Raw genomic sequence first — 19518 nt, forward strand, 5'->3', positions numbered from 1 at the left:
CCAACAATTAACCCGACCAAAGAGCAGACAACAGCCGAAGGCCACCAATATATATAGCTTCTTTAATAAGTTGTTTTATTTTGTCTGTCTTCTACATTTCCCAGTCACTTATAAGTGTAGGTTTACGATGGGTGTACAAACAAAAGTTTTCTTTTTGGGTTTATAATATAAAAAAAAGAAGATGTGGTATGCGGATTGCCAATAAGACAACTGTCCACAAGAGACCAAAGTGACACAGAAATTAATAACTATAGGTCACCGTACGGCCTTCAACAATGAGCAAAGCCCATACTGCATAGTCATCCATAAAAGCTATATAGATCTATATAATGTCTACTAGCAGGTACCAATTGGGAAAGTAGGCTTTGGTATAGCTTTCATAAACAACGACTACTCATTTTCCGTTAATTTGCGTCTATTGTCTTTCGATTGTTTGATTCTTCTGCTTATACGTTTTTACCTCAGTATCATCTCCAACTGATTTTTACGGTTCGTTCTTAATTTAATGTGTTATGTTTTAACACCACTGTTTTGGTTAAGGAAGGGTTGCATGCTCTCACAATGGTTTATAATACTGACCACATTCTGTATGCACTTGTCCTGTAATCTAGTAGTTAATTGTACATATACACGGTATTTGTTTTTATTCATTATTGAATAATGTTAATGACCTTTAACTGTTCACGTAATGGAACAAACCATAGTTACCACGTCTTCTTTAAAAATAGTCATAGTAAAGCAATTCATATTTTTCAAACAGGGTTGAGTAACCGACAAACTCTTTATTGATATTTTTTATTTATTTTTTAATACATGATTTCTTTTCACAAAAATCTGTAAGTGTTCAGGAGACGAGTGAGATAAACCAGAGCTGATGTCAACCAACCATGCTAACCGCTGTAAATACAAAGCAAAAGTTCATATCAATATTATAATGAATTGGAATTGAAGGTTGCAAGCATCCATTTAACTGACTATGTCACGTGTCGCCAGTAAAACTCCATTTTCGACTATCAATCGCCATTTGACGGCGACCACTCTTCTTCTATATGCATTACTAATACCTCCTTAATTTCAAGTTGTAGACATGCATTTTATAATATATAATCACAAGCACAATTCTAAGACAAGTGCCTTAAGTTTGTATATAATGCTATTATTAGACTTCCATGCATGTCTTGTACATAAATTCAAGGAAATACACACTTTTTTCGGAAATGAATAAAAAGTAAAACTGAGGGAAACCCATCAGTTATAAGAGGAAAACAACCAAACTACAGAAACATTGAAGTGAACAAAAATAAATGACAATGCAACACACACAGAAACGGATTATAAGATAACAACAGCAATTTTACTGACTTGGTACAGGACAATTTAAAAATAAATGGTACCTGTGGTTTGAACGTGGTTTTATGTCCAGCCAAACCTCGCACTTGTTTGGTAGTGTTAAATGTAACACTAACATGAAACCATTACATGGCAGGAATACAGTACAAATAAATGCAATAACATTAAAAAAGACAGAGAAATACACAAATACACTATACACTAGTACATTTCGACATGCTAACCTCAGAATAAAAATGAACACGTAAAACAACATAGGACAGGATACAAAACAGCACAACAGAACCACAAACTGTCATTCACACGAATTGTTTAACGCCACAAAAGTGACGTCGACCAAAGTTATACATATCAAAGACTAAACAATTTTACAGATGAGCCTGAACACAACCAAAGCTATACATATCAAAGTCATATTTTACAGACGAGCAGGGTCGCCTGAATTTATACGTACCAGGTGTATATATTACAGAGGAGGACGCTTGGACACGACCAAACGGATTACTAGCTGTACAAGTAACAAGTCCAGATTTAGTTATGTTTGGTAGTGTAAGAGTTGTATGATCTGGTGAAAGTTTAGCATGGTATGTACTGCTAGTTGTTCCAACAAACTGAAAATATGAAAACTGATATTATTCTTCTAAAAACATCATGTTAAATTGTGTATTCTATTCTATCATGTCTATATTAAAATAATTGTTTTAATTCGTTTCATATATCGTTATTGGTATATATGAAATTCCAGTGCATTTTGAAAAAAATACAATAGACATTTTACATTGGGTATTAATAATTTGTAATAAATTAAGTATGATGAATTTGTCAGTCCAGTAATCTTTAATTCCCTTCAAAAAGATATCTTAATTCATCGTTATCAATAAAATTTAAGAAACACGAAATTGAGAATATTACAAGCATTCATATGTCTTTACAACAATGCATGTTTCTATACTCTCTAAAGAAATGAATATATTTTACCGGTTTAAACTCCCAAGTTATTGTAGGAGTAGGATCTCCGGATGCTCGACATGTAAAGCTTGGAGGATTGTTTGGAGTCGCCATAACAGACTGTGGTGGCGTAGTTGTCAGGCTTGGTGCAGCTGAAACATAGAACAGTGGTGGATACAAAAATGTTCAAAAGTGGGGATCCCTGAATGCTTAATAGGGTTTCAAGTCATGCTTCAGTGATTCCCTGAATAATCAAACCGATGTACCACAAAAAAAGGGATTAACCCTCTGGGCTTATTTGATATGTGATGGAGAATAATGCTACATGGATAGATTTGTGGTTTTATCTTGCGGAAGTTTTGGCATAGACCTGGCCCATCATCGAAGTCCCAGAAATAAACCAATAATGTGGATGGAAAAATCTCGATCAGGGGCCGTACTTAAAAGTGATTGTCTAGTAATTCTTGATTTAACATATTTTCAAATGTAGACAATTATGGGGTCAGATTTGGATACCGTTATTATTGTTGCACATCAAAGTTTAGTATGTTCTTTTCGATATTCAAATTAGTCATTTGATGTTCAAATTAGTCCAAATCAGTGATTCGATGTTCAAATTAGTCCAAATTAGTCATTCGATGTTCAAATTAGTCTAAATTAGTCATTCGATGTTCAAATTAGTCCAAATCCGTCATTCGATGTTCAAATTAGTCCAAATTAGTCATTCGATGTTCAAATTAGTCCAAATCAGTCATTCGATGTTCAAATTAGTCCAAATTAGTCATTCGATGTTCAAATTATTCATTTAATGTCCAAATTAGTAATTCAATGTTCAAATTAATCACTTAATCTGTATTCAAAAAAATATTATGGATGAAAATTATAGTAGTAAATAAAATCTAGATGATTGTAGCATGTTATGGACTTACTGCCGTGAACTATAAAAACTGCATCAGTCCTACTAGTACCAGCGTCATTCGTTGCCTCACATGTATAAGCTCCCATTTCTGCTAACGTTGCATTCTGTATTTCGTATTTATTTGTTTTTGTTGACAAAGATTTCTACAAAACATGACGTGTTGAAATCATTACAGAAGTTGTACTGGTCTCAATATGAACTTGATGCAATATGGACAATGTAGTAGATTTTGATCATTAATTCTTTTTTTTATAGCAAAAGTTAAAATCACAAAAATACTGAACTGTGAGGAAAATCCAAAACGGAAAGTCCCTTATCAAGTAAACGCTATGTATATATGAAATACAAGAAACAAAGTAAAATTGACCCTACACTTATATTCAAAGAAAAGAAAATGTTATTAAGAAAAGTACATTGACTGTGGACACATTGCATTAGTTTATCTACAAGATCACTATTGATTAAAATTGAGAATGGAAATTAAGAATATGACAAAGAGACAACAACCTGACTAAAGAGCAGATATCAACACAATACATCGAAGGAATTCCACACCCAGAGGTGGGCCTTAGCTGGCTCATAACAAATGTGTACTTGTCCAGTAGAAATGGACGTCATACTGAACCCCAAACCATATAAATGAACTAAAATTGAAAGAAAACAAAAATGCAAGACAAATAAATACCAGAGCCTCCTTACTTGGGACAGACGCAAAAATGCGACGGGGTTTAATATTTGTGAGATCTCAACCCTTCCCCTATACCTCTAGCCAATGGTGAAAAAAAACCCAGACATCAGTGCACACAGTAAACTAAGTTTCAAAGAAGTCTGAGTCCGATGTCAGAATAGGTAACAAAAGAAACTGAGCAAAATGACAATGATAAATAAACTAACAAAGGACTACAAGCAGCTACTGACAGAAATACACATTTAATTCACGACCAATCCAATGAGAAAGTTGGAAAACAAGCAATAATTGATTTCTGCGGCGTATTCATGATAATAGGGTTATTCACATTCTAATCATACTGTCTTTTTTAGCCCGTGTCAATACATACTAAGGACTGGACTTCCTTTTATTTCCGGAAACAGATTACCGAAAATCACAATTGATGCAAGCACTTTTCAATATTGATCAAGTAGCGCCAGAAAGTAAATTTGCAGCCTCTTAACCTGGTATATTAAAAAGATGAGAAGTTCCACCTATATTGACATAGAAGTCTTACCGCAATACTGCCAATAGACTAAAAATAGACTTACGCCATTAAAATACCATTTAATTGTTGGTGTTGGATATCCCGTCACGTTGCATGTTAATGTTATAGTTGTACCGTATGTACCCTGTAAACTTGGTGGTAATGTAACTGTGGGTTTCACATGAGCTGCAATAAGGTAATATATTTACATTTAACGATGTACTTAGGTAAGGGTTTGGAATAATTAGTGTCAAATGTTCGGACTCCTTGGCGTTTTTTCCTTACGATACAAGATAACATATTTTGCTCCATATCACCTATTTATCTTTTAACATAAGGCTTAATAGCTCATGAAAGTTCATTTCTTTTTTCGGATTTGAGACCCAAATAATACCAAATGCAAATATAAGGTAAAAGTCCGAGTCAGCCTTTTCCCGCCATATTTTATATATCAAATATCTCGAAAAGGATTCCATGACCTATCAATATTTTTAGGTTATTTTGATCCTTAACTAATACTTTTCCAGCTTAAAGTATCCATTTTGAATGAATTCTTGATTTATGTAATTTTACTTTGATCACCTAAGAACATCCTTAATTAACTTAAACATGTTAAAACTTACTCAAGACTAACTTTAGTAAATGAATCAGGTTATGTTATAATATTAACATTTGCCTAATTCTTATTATTCGCGATGCTTTCTTAAACGTCAACCAAAAGTTTTTTTTTCGTGCAGATCAAAGTCAAATGATTCAAATTGAGATATATGTTTTTGTCATTTCCAACTCATTTTGCTGGAAAGAACTTTATCCATATAGTCAATGCAGGTATATATGTGTGTGCTGTCTGTTAACTTAGACAAATACATTGAAAACACTTTATAGTTGGAATAACTGTCCATTTCTCTTGTTTATCTTCAATACATATAATGGTAAACAAAAAATACGATTTGAAAGCGCAAAAGCCTTGGTTTATAATATCGTATTCAGAGAACAGCTTGAATAACACAACATATTTTTGTTTTGTAAAAATGATTGGTTATTTTTTTTTACATAAATAAGGCCGTTAGTTTTCTCGTTTGAATTGTTTTACATTGTCTTACCGGGGCCTTTTATAGTCAGCGGTATGGGCTTTGCTCATTGTTGAAGGCCGTACGGTGACCTATAGTTGTTAATGTCTGTGTAATTTTGGTCTTTTATGGATAGTTGTCTCATTGGCAATCATACCATATCTTCTTTTTTATATTACACGAACAAAGTATCTATAAAACATCTTATGTATAATATTGCTGCCTAACTTACGTTTTGGGTGTACTATTATATGAACAGGTTTAGAGGCGTGGCCTTCTGAGTTAGTAGCTGTACAAAGGTAGTACCGACTGTCATCTAGACGGATATTACGGATAATCAAAAATTGTTGATACTGTATAGCATTGGATGGCATGTTGGACTACAAGAAAAACATGTAGGTATATAAGAACAAGTAATATAAAAAGGGAGATTTATTATAATCGTCCAATGTGTGCATTTACATAATTTTCAAAAGTTGTTTGTTTTTAAGAATACGTCGGTTTCTCTTGGACATATACCCTTCAAATATCATGTTGTTATGTATGCATCCTGCGGTTGGCTCCAAATCTTTGGGTTTGCACATTCGTGATCTAGATTAATCAAGAATAGCGCTTTGTACGAACCAAATTTATATAGTGCTTTTTTTCATTTCCAATGTAATCAAACATTTTTGTGTTAATTTATTCTGGTATAATATGATCTATTTGTGGATATGTGTCCTGGTTTATGAATATGAGCAAAAGTTTTATTGTATTAATGAAGCATATCAAGTACATGTATATATTATTTAATTCTTATTTCAAGAACGTGAATTTTATGAGCTTTTCATTTATTGTAAGTCAAAAGTTATACTAGAAAGATTTTTCAAACCTAGTGTTATTGGAGACCATACATTGTGTTACAGTTTATGCAGCGTTAATGTTTAGACATCATTATCGATATGATATACAAATATTCAAATTTATTCACTTGTCCTCGTAGCCTAAACACTTATGTTCCACGGTCGTCTGACAACTACAACTAATTTCATTATAGCATTACTATATTGATTAATAATTACATCCCAGCTCCTTTGTTCTAACAGGGGTGATCTGAGCCGGATCACCCCAACCAGATCACCCCAGTTTAAGTTTCTTTGTTATGCATGCTTTCTTTTGTTCTGTAACATTTTGGCGGGAATGTCAAATCCAGTATAAAACTTATAATTAATTATACGGAGAAGACTATCTATCAAAATTCACGTAGAAAAAATCCAGTGTATATGCTGTGATTCGAACTCAAGACCTTTAGCATATCAAGCCACGACTCATACCACTTCACCAGGACGACTGGATACGAACTATCAGAAATTTAACATACTTAAAGGAAGCAAAATATTTTTATAACTGGGGCGAGTTGGCAGACCTTTACTCAGTGGGGTTTAAACCCTTTTCGTTAAATAAATGAATTGTCAGACTGATTGTTCAATTTGATTTTACACTTTTTTAAAGTTGGGCGAGTCGGTTACAAGAGTGGGGCGACTTTTTCATAAAGTGGCGATATAGTGTGGGCCGATTGGCCAGTGGGGCGAGTTGACACTGTTTGATATCTACTCATCGTGTTAGGGGGTCACAAAGGGTATACATCATATAGTAATATATAAAGTATATTATAATGGTTGTGTGGCGTTCTAAACTAGATTTTATGAATTGTAAATGGTTTTTCGTCTAATCTAAAACAGCTGGGATGTAAAATAGTTATCCCATTCGGACTTGGTGTGTCAGTGTAAGATCACCCTCTGGCCTCCGGCCATCGGGATGATCTTACACTGACACACCGCGTCCTTATGGGATAACTATTAAATAAACCAATCTATAAAAAAACCTGACTTAACATTGCTAAAATCTACGTTATTTAAACTCTATTGGATAGTTTACTCGTTCGCAAACACACCTTATTAGCTTATTTCAATACTTACAAATTGATTTTTAAAAAATAAAAAATAAAAAAGGACATGAATTAACATATAATGTATTAAAACTCTATCCGTTCGGAGAGTATCTTGTCATCAAACAAATTAACCCACCCCTATAGCTGACCACGTGATTTTAGGATTTGGTATTCCGTCTGCAGCACATGGTATTGCCAGTATAGAGTCACCTTCAGTCACGTTATGTTCCGTGTATTTTAGGAAAACATCTGGTTTGATCCGCATTGGGATGATAGGCGGTGTAGTAATTAAAACTGGTGCCTTGCTTGTTACTGTAAAGAAATACTACAACTGTTACAAAAGTCATTAAAGATACTAGGGTAAAACTTAAGCATGTCAGTCGCAACAGTTTCGGCAGTATAATTATTGTCATTCGGGTCAGAACAATCTAAACAAAAGCGGACAATTCGGAAAGGAAACAAGCCAACAGATTAGATATGAAGTTATTTTTGTAATATGCTATTTAAATAGTGACTTAGTTAAAATTGTTTTTATATCTTTAATAACCTTACGTTTTTGCATCAATTTTCACAAACATTTCTACATATAACAATTTCTAGTGTATTTGCCCCAAAGCAACATTTAGTGCACTGAAAAGAACCACCATCTCTTTTAATTCTGAATATGAATCTTTTTAAAACAACAAAATGCACATGAATATATAATAAAGATTTAACCAGCAAATTGTCAGTGGTTTATTATCAGTGCTAAACATTTTTTCATAAACAACGTTGAATCACAACAATATTAAGAAACCATTAAGAAATTAGAGTTCAAGATGATAGAAAAAAGGAAAGAGTTCTGAATTTATGTTCACACTGCTACTTTGTTTTTTTCTATATGAAATCAATGTAAATATAAAAAAAGATGATCTACTATAGGTCACCGTTCGGCCTCCAACAATGAACAAAGCCATACCGCATAGTCAGCTATATAGGGCCCTAAATGAAAATAAGTTATATTGACTTACTTCTTCCATACTTGACGATATATGTGTACGATGAAGTTCCTATAGAATTGTGTGCCAAACATACATATGACCCATGTAACTCTCGAACCATATTTTGTATTTCTAATTCTACATTTTCATAGTGAAAACTGACATGGCTCTTGACTACTGGACTCTAAATAAACGACATAAAAGAAGACAATACATTAATGGTTATAAAATATGAGTGGTTCCGTTATAGTATTTTGTTTGAACCTAATTCACTTGACTTTTTGTATAATTGGTGAATATAAATAGATTAATATTAACAAATATGGCGATATTTTGTGTATTTCGACCTCTTTTTATTCTACTATACTTTGGTGTTGACACTTTGACTCTTAATCCCGTTCATCGCCCTATAAAGTTCTTTAAGCACTATACTTCTTTTTCAATTGTCATATGTATTTTTTTTGACAATGACATCATAGCTTCATTGTTAAGGAGCAATAATCCATATAAATGTGGTAACATTGAAACATCATATTGTTAACTTTTTATTTGTTAATGTCTGCAATTATTTTATATAGTTTTTCGATTTTCATTTTCGTAATCGAACGCAACGAATAAATGATACACTAGATAAAAACGTGTTGTTAGCATTGACATTATATGAAACGGTTTTTTTTCTCATTGCATGCATCTAACCGTGTCCGGCGATTACTTACATTTATTGTCAAATTACCGGGGAGATGCCACGTGACCTGAGGTTTTGGGTTGCCCTCTGGAACACATTTTAGTCCTATGTGGTCGCCATCAGCTACAAACACTTCACTGTTCTCTGATACTGGGAAATATGGATGTCTGCCAGTATCTGAAAAAAAAAAAAAAAATTTGAATTTTTGAATTTTTGTTAAGATTAACGGTTAAAAGGAATATCCTTAATTAATTTTTAGATTCTAAATTGATTATGTACATGCCACAAAATCCATGGAGAAGCATTATAAGAGCTTTAAGTTTACTGTAAAGTCTTATAGTACAAAGTCTTATAGTACAACGCATACACGCTTCAACGCTGTAAAAAAGATAAGCAACGACCAATGCGACAACTGCACATAAAATGTAATAACGTCAGAAAAGTAGACTTGAAAAGAATACACATAAGCATAAGTAAGTTATAATTAGAACTTTAACTAAATATATCATCTATTATTATTAAATTCCGAACATTCATCCATGAAGTAGTAATTTCCACCTCTAACGTTGTTTCTCATGTTGATCTTAGACATCTGTTACCAGGGTTCATTTCAGCACATCACCATTTCATACCTTTATTTCATTTGTATTTGAATATACAGTTTTCTTCATCTATTAAGCTGGGGTCACACATTCACGAATTTTACTGCCGTCCTTGACAGGACCATTCCCGATTAAAATTTGTCAAAAGTCTGATCAAGATCCTGTGAATCGTGGATGGAAATTCAAACTTTAATTAAAATTTGTAAAATCACCAGGAAGCGTCGATATTCAACCGTTTTCAAGCGAATTTATCCCGATAATCCCGTTCTCAATCCGCTTCTAATCCAATGTGTATTTTTCGCCTAGTAAAATTCTACCGAGTCTGTCACGACTGCGTCCCGATTCTACCAAATGTAATCCGACAGAGATCAGACAATGACCAGACAGTGAACCGACGCTGACGGAAGTTATCCGTTTGAAAACTATCGGCATACTCGGGATGAACAGGTACTGTCGGAACGTAATCCTATCACGGTCCGCTCTCAGTCGTATTGTATTCTGTAATTGTCGGGACACTGACGTTGTTATCATTGGCGAATTTCGTATTAATAACGGGACTGTTCCGAAACGGTTTCGACAAAAACGGTTCGCAATCGACAAGATCTGGATGCAATCTGGACTCAATCGGTAGAAAACCATCAATGAAAAATTATTCCAGATCATTCTCGTTCCACAGGACACCATCCAGAATACATAGAACATTGTCAGATTTTGATCCGATACAGGAGAATCTGTCACGACATAGACACGATGTAATCCGACTAGACAAAATCGGTTTCCCCGAATTTTACGGGTATTATCTAAAAGGCAACAGTAGTATACCGCTGTTCAATAATCATAAATCGATTGAGCAAACACAAATCCGATCACAAACAAAAACTGAGGAAGCACATAAACCATAAAAAAAAAGAAGAAAAAGAAGAAAAAGAAGATGAAGAACAACAGAAACTGCAACGAAACAAAGGCCAACATATATAGCCGCAGACTAGTTGATAACAACAGCCAAAGTCCTGAATTGGTACAGGAAATTTTTAGAAACAAATAGTGGGTTGAACTTTGTCAATTAATATATTTTAATCTTAACTGCTTCTTTTATCTTATAATATACATTTGTACATTTCTTTTACTGATTTTACTGTTTCGAACAAAACATATTTGGCCTTAAATGTAAGGGGTTTACACTGTAAAATCTGAATACTAGTATTCGATGTTTTGCACAGTGATATAGAATATTTTACCATTTAGAAGTACCTGAATTTAAACACGTTGATAGTGGAATGTTTGCAACCCACTTCCTATTGACATTTTCCTTGTAGTAGACATAGCATAGTATTTTCATCGGCTACTCTCGATGTGCATATGCATTTTGGCATATTCCTATCTTTGATTATCTTTATACATATGTAACTTTTTCAATTTGGAGTATATAGATTATGCACTTTAAATAATTGAACAAATTTTAAAAAAATAAGTATTACCTGTATTTTACCTGAGTTAGCCTGTCAAACAAATGCGCGCAATTGTAATCAAAAGCTGTGCGCAAACAAATAAGTATTACCTGTATTTTACCTGAGTTAACCTGTCAAACAAATGCGCGCAATTGTAATCAAAAGCTGTGCGCAAACGTTATGATTTTTGCGCGCAAATGTAATGGTAATGCGCGCAAACGTAATGCACCGATATAGATACATGTATGCTAGTTTTGTAATATATGAAGTTACACATTACTTAAAATGTAATTCTGAACAGAAAACAATATCCTTTATAAAAAGTCTCTACACAATAACTACGAAATCGAGCAATCTGTAACAGAAATAATAAAATAAAAGAAAAAACACAAGAAATCGTTATGAGTGTTGTTTATGAATAAAATAAATCATGTAAAAAATATAGGGGTTAAACACTAACCTGCATTTCCAGTACCAAAGATTATGTATCCGACGAGATTATCTAGAAAAAAAGTTAAGCCTTACTTTTGCAATACAAAATATTAAGTCATGTATTATACTTTGCAAATTTAAATTATAATTTTCAAAATATATTGTCCATTTGATTGGTTAGTTTGTCAGACTATCAAACATTTTGTCAAATGTGCCGTCTACCTAAATTTATTCTGGCTGACAAATACTATGGTTGCTCGTCAAGCGTTATAACAACCCTCAATGAATCGAAGTGTTTTATTAAAGAGGCGCAGGGTTATCGACACATATTTACAAATATTTATCTTATTTTGTCTTAACTCTTATTGAAGGTATATATATGTATGTATTTTTTTTATACGTTTACATTTCCCTTTGTAAATAAAACCTGGTGATGTATATTCAACAGTGGGCCAGCTGAAGGACACCTACGGGTGAGGGAATTCTCGCTACATTGAATACACATTGGTGGCTTTCGGCTGTTGTCTGCTCTATGGTCGGGCTGTTGTCGCTTTGACACATTCCCCATTTCCTTTCTCAATTTTATTTTATTGTTGTTCTTTTATCTCAAAGCTACACCAAGGCCTCTACATCACCAAACAATGTCCAATATCATTGTTAGCTCGAGAAGACATAATAACTACTTTGAATAAAATTCACATGCACCCTATGGAACGTGGTTTTGTTCTTCTAATAAATCAATATTAGTCCAAATGTTGTTCATGTTGTTAGAGTGGTACCTACTAGAAACTTCTGAACTAAAAGAAAAGTGTATGTGTTCCTTCGTATATGCCAAAACTTTCAATATCTTCTATAGTAAATACTCACTCACATATTATTAAATTCATGTTCCCTTTGTTGACTATATTTGACCTAGTCTAAAGATAAGACTGACATTATATGTGTAACAAGACATAATCTTATGTACCATGATACTTCTTTGACACAGATAGCTTGATAATAGATATTAATAAATATACTATAATCGAATAACTAAAATGGAATATTCGTTTCACTAAGCTTGTAATCAAATGTTTATTTATTTTGTAAATATACTTACATTGTACTTTGAAAGATATTACAGATATATAGACTTTATCTACGAAAGAAAAGTCTACGACACAGTGGCGGATCCAGGGTGGGGGGGGGGGGGGGTGGGGAGGGTTCCGAGGGTTGGAACTCCCTCTTTTTTTGCCGATAAATGTATTTGAATGGGGACATATAGTTGGAACCCCCCTCCCCCCCTTTGTTCTGGGTTGGGTACCCCCCCTTTTTAAAATGGTTGGATCCGCCACTGCGACAATACATCGAATCTTTATGTCAAATAAATACAAATACACATAAACAAACGTTAAGTAATGAACAAATTATGTATAGATATAAGCTTAATAGAAGATGTGATATGAGTGCCACTGAAAAACCCTCCATCCAAGTCAAAATTTGTAATTTAAGTAAACCATTCCAACATGATATAAAAAAAAAATGTGGTAAGATTGCAATTAATCAACCCTCAGACACGAAATGACACATTAATTAACAACTATAGGTCACTATACGGCCTTCAACAATGAGAAAAGCCCATACCGCATAGGCCCCGAAATGACAAATGTAAAACATTCAATCGAGAAAACTAACGGCCTAATTTATTTACCAAAAAGTTTGTTATTTCGAAGTGTCTAACGACTTATCATCAGAACATAGAATTTCAGGTTAACCAATAGCTTGGTACCTCATCATGAAACAGGCCGTATAGAACAATCATTATTATGATAGCAAAACAAGAGTACAAATAAAAAAACAAAGCATACAGCAGAACCTATCTTGAAAACATTCATTCTAAAACGAGTTGTTGGCATGACAGGGGTTTTGTTCTTCTCATATATATAATGATGATATAATACCAAACCAGAGGGACTGTGCTTGATACTCTTATGATGAAGACATGATATTTCATAATAGTTGAGCTGCCGTATCAAAAACTGATAGTAGTCCTTTGTTAATTTATGTAGCATTGTCATTTTGCTTATTTTCTTTTGTTATCTATTCTGACATAAGACTCGTACTTATTTTAAAATGAGTTTTTCTGTGCGTATTGCCGAGTGTTTGCTTTTCTACATTGGCTAGATGTATACGTGGAGGGTTAAGATGTCACAACACATGATTAGTTTTTTTATTGAGTTAAGCCTGCCAATTGATATTTTATCGTGTGTTTTTCTATGTTGTGATGTTATGCTATTGTTTCAGAAAAAGGGAGAAGGTTTGGTACCATTAAAACGTTTAATCCCGCTGCAAATGTTTGCACCTGTCCCAAGTCAGGAATCTGATGTACAGTAGTTGTCGTTTGTTTATGTAATTTATACGTGTTTCTCGTTTCTCGTTTTTTTTTATATAGATTAGACCGTTTGAATGGTTTTACACAAAAGTCTAGTAATTTTGGGGCCCTTAATAGCTTGTTGTTCGGTGTGAGTCAAGGCTCCGTGTTGAAGGCCTTTCATTGACCTATAATGGTTTAATTTTTTAAAGTGTTATTTGCATGGAGAGTTGTCTCATTGGCACTCACGCCACAACTTTCTATATCTATCAACCCCGTCGCATGTTTGCGCCTGTCCCAAGTCAGGGGCCTCTTGCCTTTGTTAGTGTTGTATAATTTTAATTTTAGTTTATTATAAATTTCGGAGTTTATTATGACGTCCATTATCACTGAACTACTACGTTTGTCTTGTTTGGGGAGGGCGCAGCTGAAGCACGTACCTGGGTGTGGCATTTTCTGGCTGCGATGAATACATATTGGTGGCCTTTGGCTGTGTTCTGCTCTTTGGTCGGGTTGCTGTCTCTTTGAAACATTCCCCACTTCCATCCTCAGTTTCATTATCATACTTAGCCTCATAAAGTAACAACCAATCACAAATACAAAATAATGTTTCCCGGTAGGACTGGTTCGATATCACGCTCGGTAAGCAGTTTTCCCAATTATACAGAGACATACACATTTGACTTGTATTTTAGTCAGAATCGCATTTGAAACATCCTCAAGATATGGACGGTAAAAAAGGAACTCTTAACAACGACTTCATGAATCTCATACAGTTTTTAAAGAACAAATGATTTAAAATGTAACTACTACATACAGTCGTTGTGAGTATATGTAAATAAAGGCAACAGTAGTATACCGCTGTTCAAAACTCATAAATCCATGGACAAAAAACAAAATCGGGGCAACAAACTAAAACCGAGGAAAACGCATTAAATATAAGAGGAGAACAACGACACAACATTAAAATGTAAAACAAGAGAACGGACATACTCTGTAATATGTTTTTCCTCTATTTAAGAAATAATTCATTGGCCCTTTATGACAAATATTTTACCCTGAGCGATAGCGAGGGGTAAAATATCGGCATAAAGGGACAATCCGTGGTAAAATCACGATATATTCAAGCCCGCATGAATTATTTCGATTGTAATAGGACAAATACGGCAACTGTTCATTTTAATCTAAATCTATATTTATATTAGGATATGTTCATATGTTTCTACGTTTGCTCATCTAATTCGATCGTCGTGTTGGTGACTTTGTTCGTCGTGTTGGTGCCTATGTTCGTTATGTGCCAACCAAGGAAGATGGTGCTGATTAGTAAGCTGGTCAAGTCCTAGTAATCCCGGAGGCCATGGCGCCTTCTTTTGTGTTAATGGATAAAACACTGGTACTAAAGCGTATCCTACAACATGTACAAAGCATAGAATATCTGATGAAAATAAGGTCAAAGAATTATACCATTGCATGAAAGATAAGAATGTAAGTGCATGCGGCAGAATTGACCTTAGAAAGACGGTTCAGGTGCTGATAATAATATAATCAGTTGATTTATATACTCTCAAATTTCTAAAACGTTATAGTATCGATTTTATCCCCTGAAAGCATAATATATGAGATTTTGCTCTATACAAAAATAGATAAAAAGATAATTAACCTGATAAATGATTTCATAATGTTGTCTATCGTTTTAACTTGTATACCTGGATTGGTATTGCTTATAACTCAAAACCTAAAAAACGAACCGAGAATATTAAGATATCATTCATCATACATTGTCATACTAACTGTTTTATTTATTTCATCTTGTACAATATTTAATATGACTTTATCATGTTTATGTAGAATTTATTAGATTGATTTACAATTGTGAAATATGCAATCAATTTACCATTAGTATTTGCCTCTAATGAACAATGTACCAGGTGACTTAAAACTCTATCGCTTGTAACTTTTATATTTGCGTTTGATGTCTACAAAACATGCAAATTTGATAAATGTAATAAAACAACATGCAGTCAAAGATATTATGAAATAAAAATTACCGTAAGGAATTAATGTTTTTGAAATCTCTTTCAAACTACAAGGTTGTTTGGTAAGCTTGCTGCCTTCTGTTTTAATAATAAAAAAGTGAATATTATTACAATAGAATAACACTTTCAGTATGTAAATTATTACATTTAGTTGGCGAGTTTCGGTGAATTTTCTATTTTAAATAATGCATTCGTGTTTCATTTGAAAGCTTAAAAAGTAAAATCACAAAAATACTGAACTCTGAGGAAAATTCAAAACGAAAAGTTCTTTATCAAATGTCAAAACACAATGATCAAACACATCAAACGAACGAAAAACATCTGTCACCTTACTTGGAACAGGTATTCTCTTATGCATAAAATAGAGGATTCAACCTCATATATTAGCTAGCTAAACCACTCACTGGTATGACAGTCGTATTGACAACGATGTGGGAACAAACAAACAGACATAATAGGTAAAACTGTCAAAAATGTGTAAAGCAGTTAAAGTTATGTTATTATCATAATCAATTTAAAACAAACTGATATATAAACAAACATTTACCCTCACACAGTACTTGTAACACAATGACGGGATGTACCTTAGTTACTAGTCATTGGTAAATGTAAATTTGTGTTTGAGTTATATTTTCACAAACAAATTATAGCAAAAGAACAATTTTGATTTCTGTTTTATAAATACGTTATACTGGTTTACCCAACATCCATCAGGGAATATGAAGTCATTGAACAGTCAACCTTCTGTAACGTAGTAACATTTATAATCATTGTGGAATGTTAAAATTTATAGGAATGCACTATATGTACAGTCGCGTCTTGTTAATTGAAAGACTTACTTGCAACATTACAAGCGTCATCTACTATTCTGTCATTAATAGTAGCCAACTGGTCAAAATCCGTAACATTAAAAACATATTCTGGTTTCGAGGCGATAGCAAGTAATTCCGACATCAACACCTTCGGTCCAACACCAATTACAAATATGGTAACACCATCGTACTTCAGTGCCTCAGCTTGTGGTTTTGGCAAGGCTCCAAGATTGTGTTTTCCATCAGTAAGTAGTACGAGGAATTTGTTAGCACATAGACGTTCTCCTCCAAATTTGGGTAGGAAACTTTTCTCTCGCACAAACTGTAATAAATGTAATATTAAATGATACAGACAAACTGTAATAAATGTAATATTAAATGATACAGACACTGCTAGATTACCTCATCAGTATTTGGCTTCACTTTATGGAATTTTAAGTACTCAAAGATCTTCAACTTATTACTAGTTTGGTCTTCTAACTATTTTTATTTCAACATTTAATACATGCACTTACGTCATGTATGTTTGATAGATATCAAAGCCAACACGGATAAAACCGGTAAAATAACGCTCTTAACAAAGTTATATTCAGGGCTGGATGTTTTATCCATTGCTTATATATTGATATATGACAGTTTATCCAGTCGCTCCATTGTTTAATAATGTCGAACGTTTGGTTTTGTCTTTTTAATTTACATTTCAGTTCGGTGTTTTTGTTATTGCATTTTTTTTTTTATCAAAATCGCCAACCACTGTCTTGTCGTGTCACTGTATATTGTTTACCACTTAACTTTGCATTGTCATTTTTTCAAACGACATTTAGATATAATGTCAAATCGTATGAATATGATAATTTTACATGTAAAACAAGAAATTTAATACATATAAAAAATTTAACCCTCAAATAGCATTAGATTTATTTTTAAATTTGAAGACGCGCTAACTGATTTTCGTAGAGAGAATATTTATCTAAGTTCAGATTTCAGTGAAATCAAATAAGATAAGAAAGATCGAAATTTCTAGATGTGTCAACGCGACACGAATGGCCCCGTCTCCAAAAGTTTAAAAATCTGCAATTTCAATAATACATGTGGACATTAACATATTGGTAGTCTCACATATAAAAAAATCAGCTCAAAATCTGGAGGCGTATAGAAAAATGTCCGTATAACTGTCATTTTCAACAATTTTCAGTTGTAAACCCTTAATTTTGACAAAAGTCAGCGGAGCGGAACAAAACTTTAACTTGATCTGTCACTCATCGTGGTTAGCTCACATGCCAAAAATCATCCCAATACAATGTATCTGAAAGCTTTAACTTTAGAAAAAAAGTCTGCATAACTGTGATTTTCAACAATCTATTTAAAAAGTCCAAAGCTCTTACTTTTGACAAAAATAAGCGGAACGGAACGAAACTTACACTTGGTCTTTAACTCATCATGGAGAACTTACATTCCATAGATCAGCCCAATATCTGAAGCGGTTTGAAAAAAAACTCCTGATAATGGTTTGTTGCGGATTGACGGAATGATGGAATTACGGAATTTCGGAAAGACGGACAAGGGTAAAACTATATGTCCCCGACTACTTAGTGACGTGGCCATAAAAAATACTTGTAGGTAACCGAGCATAATACTTTTTAAATATTTTTGAGTCAGTTAGGTGGTGATATAGAATCAGCTACTTAATACAATTAACATAAACCTCAATGAAATGTGTTGTATCAAAAGTGTTACTTTAACGTTGCATTGGTGATAGATATACAATGAAGATAACAAATTATGATTTGTAACTAAAGTGAATAAGGATAGTGAAAGAAGGAAAAAATGTCGAGAAACAGGTAAACTAACCTTTAGTCCTTCGCCTATCGCCGTGGCACTTCCTTTAAGTTCTGGAAAGATTTTCATATGGTGCACTATGTCTGTTTCTTGTGTGAAGTTGTTAAGGTAAAAATAATTTCTGACAGTGTGAGCTACCAATACCACAGAAACCTGGACCCCGTCTGGTGGACCAAAATTAGTGAATGATTGGACAACTGCCACCATGAAATCTTTCATTTTATGGAATCCGTGTGGATCTGCTACTGGTATAGACGAAGAGTCGTCGAATAGAAAGACTATATCGGCACAGATATCACATCCATGGTTAGCTATAGATACAAAAGTTGGAGGACATTTATAGAAATATAAACAAACTGTATGTAGTCATAAATATTACAATGCAAAGATGTCTTATAAAATATACTGCGTTTGCATTTTTCATTATTCGTCACGATAACATCACCAGCATATGCATGTCTCTAAACTCACAAGTGTCTATTCAATTACGTATAATTGAGCAATATTATATTCAGTAATAGAATTTTAACACAAAATATAGCTTAATCAGATACCAATACCTATAATACAAAATGCATCGTGTCTAATATTCAGGTCTAGAGAGAAATTTATTAGTAGATCTTCAGTTTCACACTTCAGGGGGCTCGCGGGTATAAATCATTTTTTTTTTAAATATAGAGTTCGCTCCTTTTTTTCTTTTAATGAACTTTATCATATATTTAATAAAAAAAAATTGGGTCACCGTTCATTTAAGCTCACAATCTGCCTTCGAAAAAAAGCATATTAAAGGCCGTACGGTGACCTATAGTTGTTAATGTCTGTGTCATTTTGATCTTTGGTGAATAGTTGTCTCATTGGAAATCATACCACATCTTCTTTTTTATATACGTTTGGTTTAGATTTTTTTTCTTCTGTTCAACA

The 19518-nt window shown here is 33.4% G+C and overlaps 2 protein-coding genes across 2 annotated transcripts; both read right to left on the reverse strand.

The window, feature by feature from the left end:
* Window positions 1-781: 781 nt before the first annotated feature.
* Window positions 782-12515, reverse strand: LOC143052708 (immunoglobulin superfamily member 10-like). Its single transcript, XM_076225797.1, has 11 exons — window positions 12432-12515; window positions 11589-11630; window positions 9110-9255; window positions 8424-8577; window positions 7550-7725; window positions 5716-5863; window positions 4478-4599; window positions 3228-3360; window positions 2329-2450; window positions 1805-1961; window positions 782-897 (listed from the first exon to the last, which is right to left on the reverse strand). Exons 1-11 carry the CDS (start codon window positions 12445-12447, stop codon window positions 878-880), a joined length of 1236 nt encoding a protein of 411 aa, XP_076081912.1. The 5' UTR covers window positions 12448-12515; the 3' UTR covers window positions 782-877.
* Window positions 12516-14946: 2431 nt separating this feature from the next.
* Window positions 14947-18896, reverse strand: LOC143051331 (collagen alpha-1(XIV) chain-like). Its single transcript, XM_076224269.1, has 4 exons — window positions 18610-18896; window positions 16786-17080; window positions 15959-16024; window positions 14947-15318 (listed from the first exon to the last, which is right to left on the reverse strand). The coding sequence occupies exons 1-4, from the start codon at window positions 18814-18816 to the stop codon at window positions 15143-15145; spliced, it is 744 nt and encodes a 247-aa protein (XP_076080384.1). The 5' UTR covers window positions 18817-18896; the 3' UTR covers window positions 14947-15142.
* Between the last annotated feature and the right edge of the window lie 622 nt (window positions 18897-19518).

This window comes from Mytilus galloprovincialis, chromosome 11, assembly GCF_965363235.1.
Source record: "Mytilus galloprovincialis chromosome 11, xbMytGall1.hap1.1, whole genome shotgun sequence".
Lineage (NCBI taxonomy): Eukaryota > Metazoa > Mollusca > Bivalvia > Mytilida > Mytilidae > Mytilus > Mytilus galloprovincialis.

What these genes read in the sequence shown, in the direction of transcription:
- LOC143052708 (XM_076225797.1), bottom strand. An exon ending in TATCGTCAAGTATGGAAGAA is followed by an intron (nt 7,726 to 8,423) that starts GTAAGTCAATAT and finishes ATTTCTTTACAG; the next exon opens with TAACAAGCAAGGCACCAGTT. An exon ending in TCACGTGGTCAGCTATAGGG is followed by an intron (nt 5,864 to 7,549) that starts GTGGGTTAATTT and finishes TTTTTCTTGTAG; the next exon opens with TCCAACATGCCATCCAATGC.
- LOC143051331 (XM_076224269.1), bottom strand. Translation starts at nt 18,816, where the DNA reads ATGAAAGATTTCATGGTGGCAGTTGTCCAATCATTCACTAATTTTGGT. An exon ending in CGATAGGCGAAGGACTAAAG is followed by an intron (nt 17,081 to 18,609) that starts GTTAGTTTACCT and finishes CATTTATTACAG; the next exon opens with TTTGTGCGAGAGAAAAGTTT. An exon ending in TGACGCTTGTAATGTTGCAA is followed by an intron (nt 16,025 to 16,785) that starts GTAAGTCTTTCA and finishes TTATTAAAACAG; the next exon opens with AAGGCAGCAAGCTTACCAAA.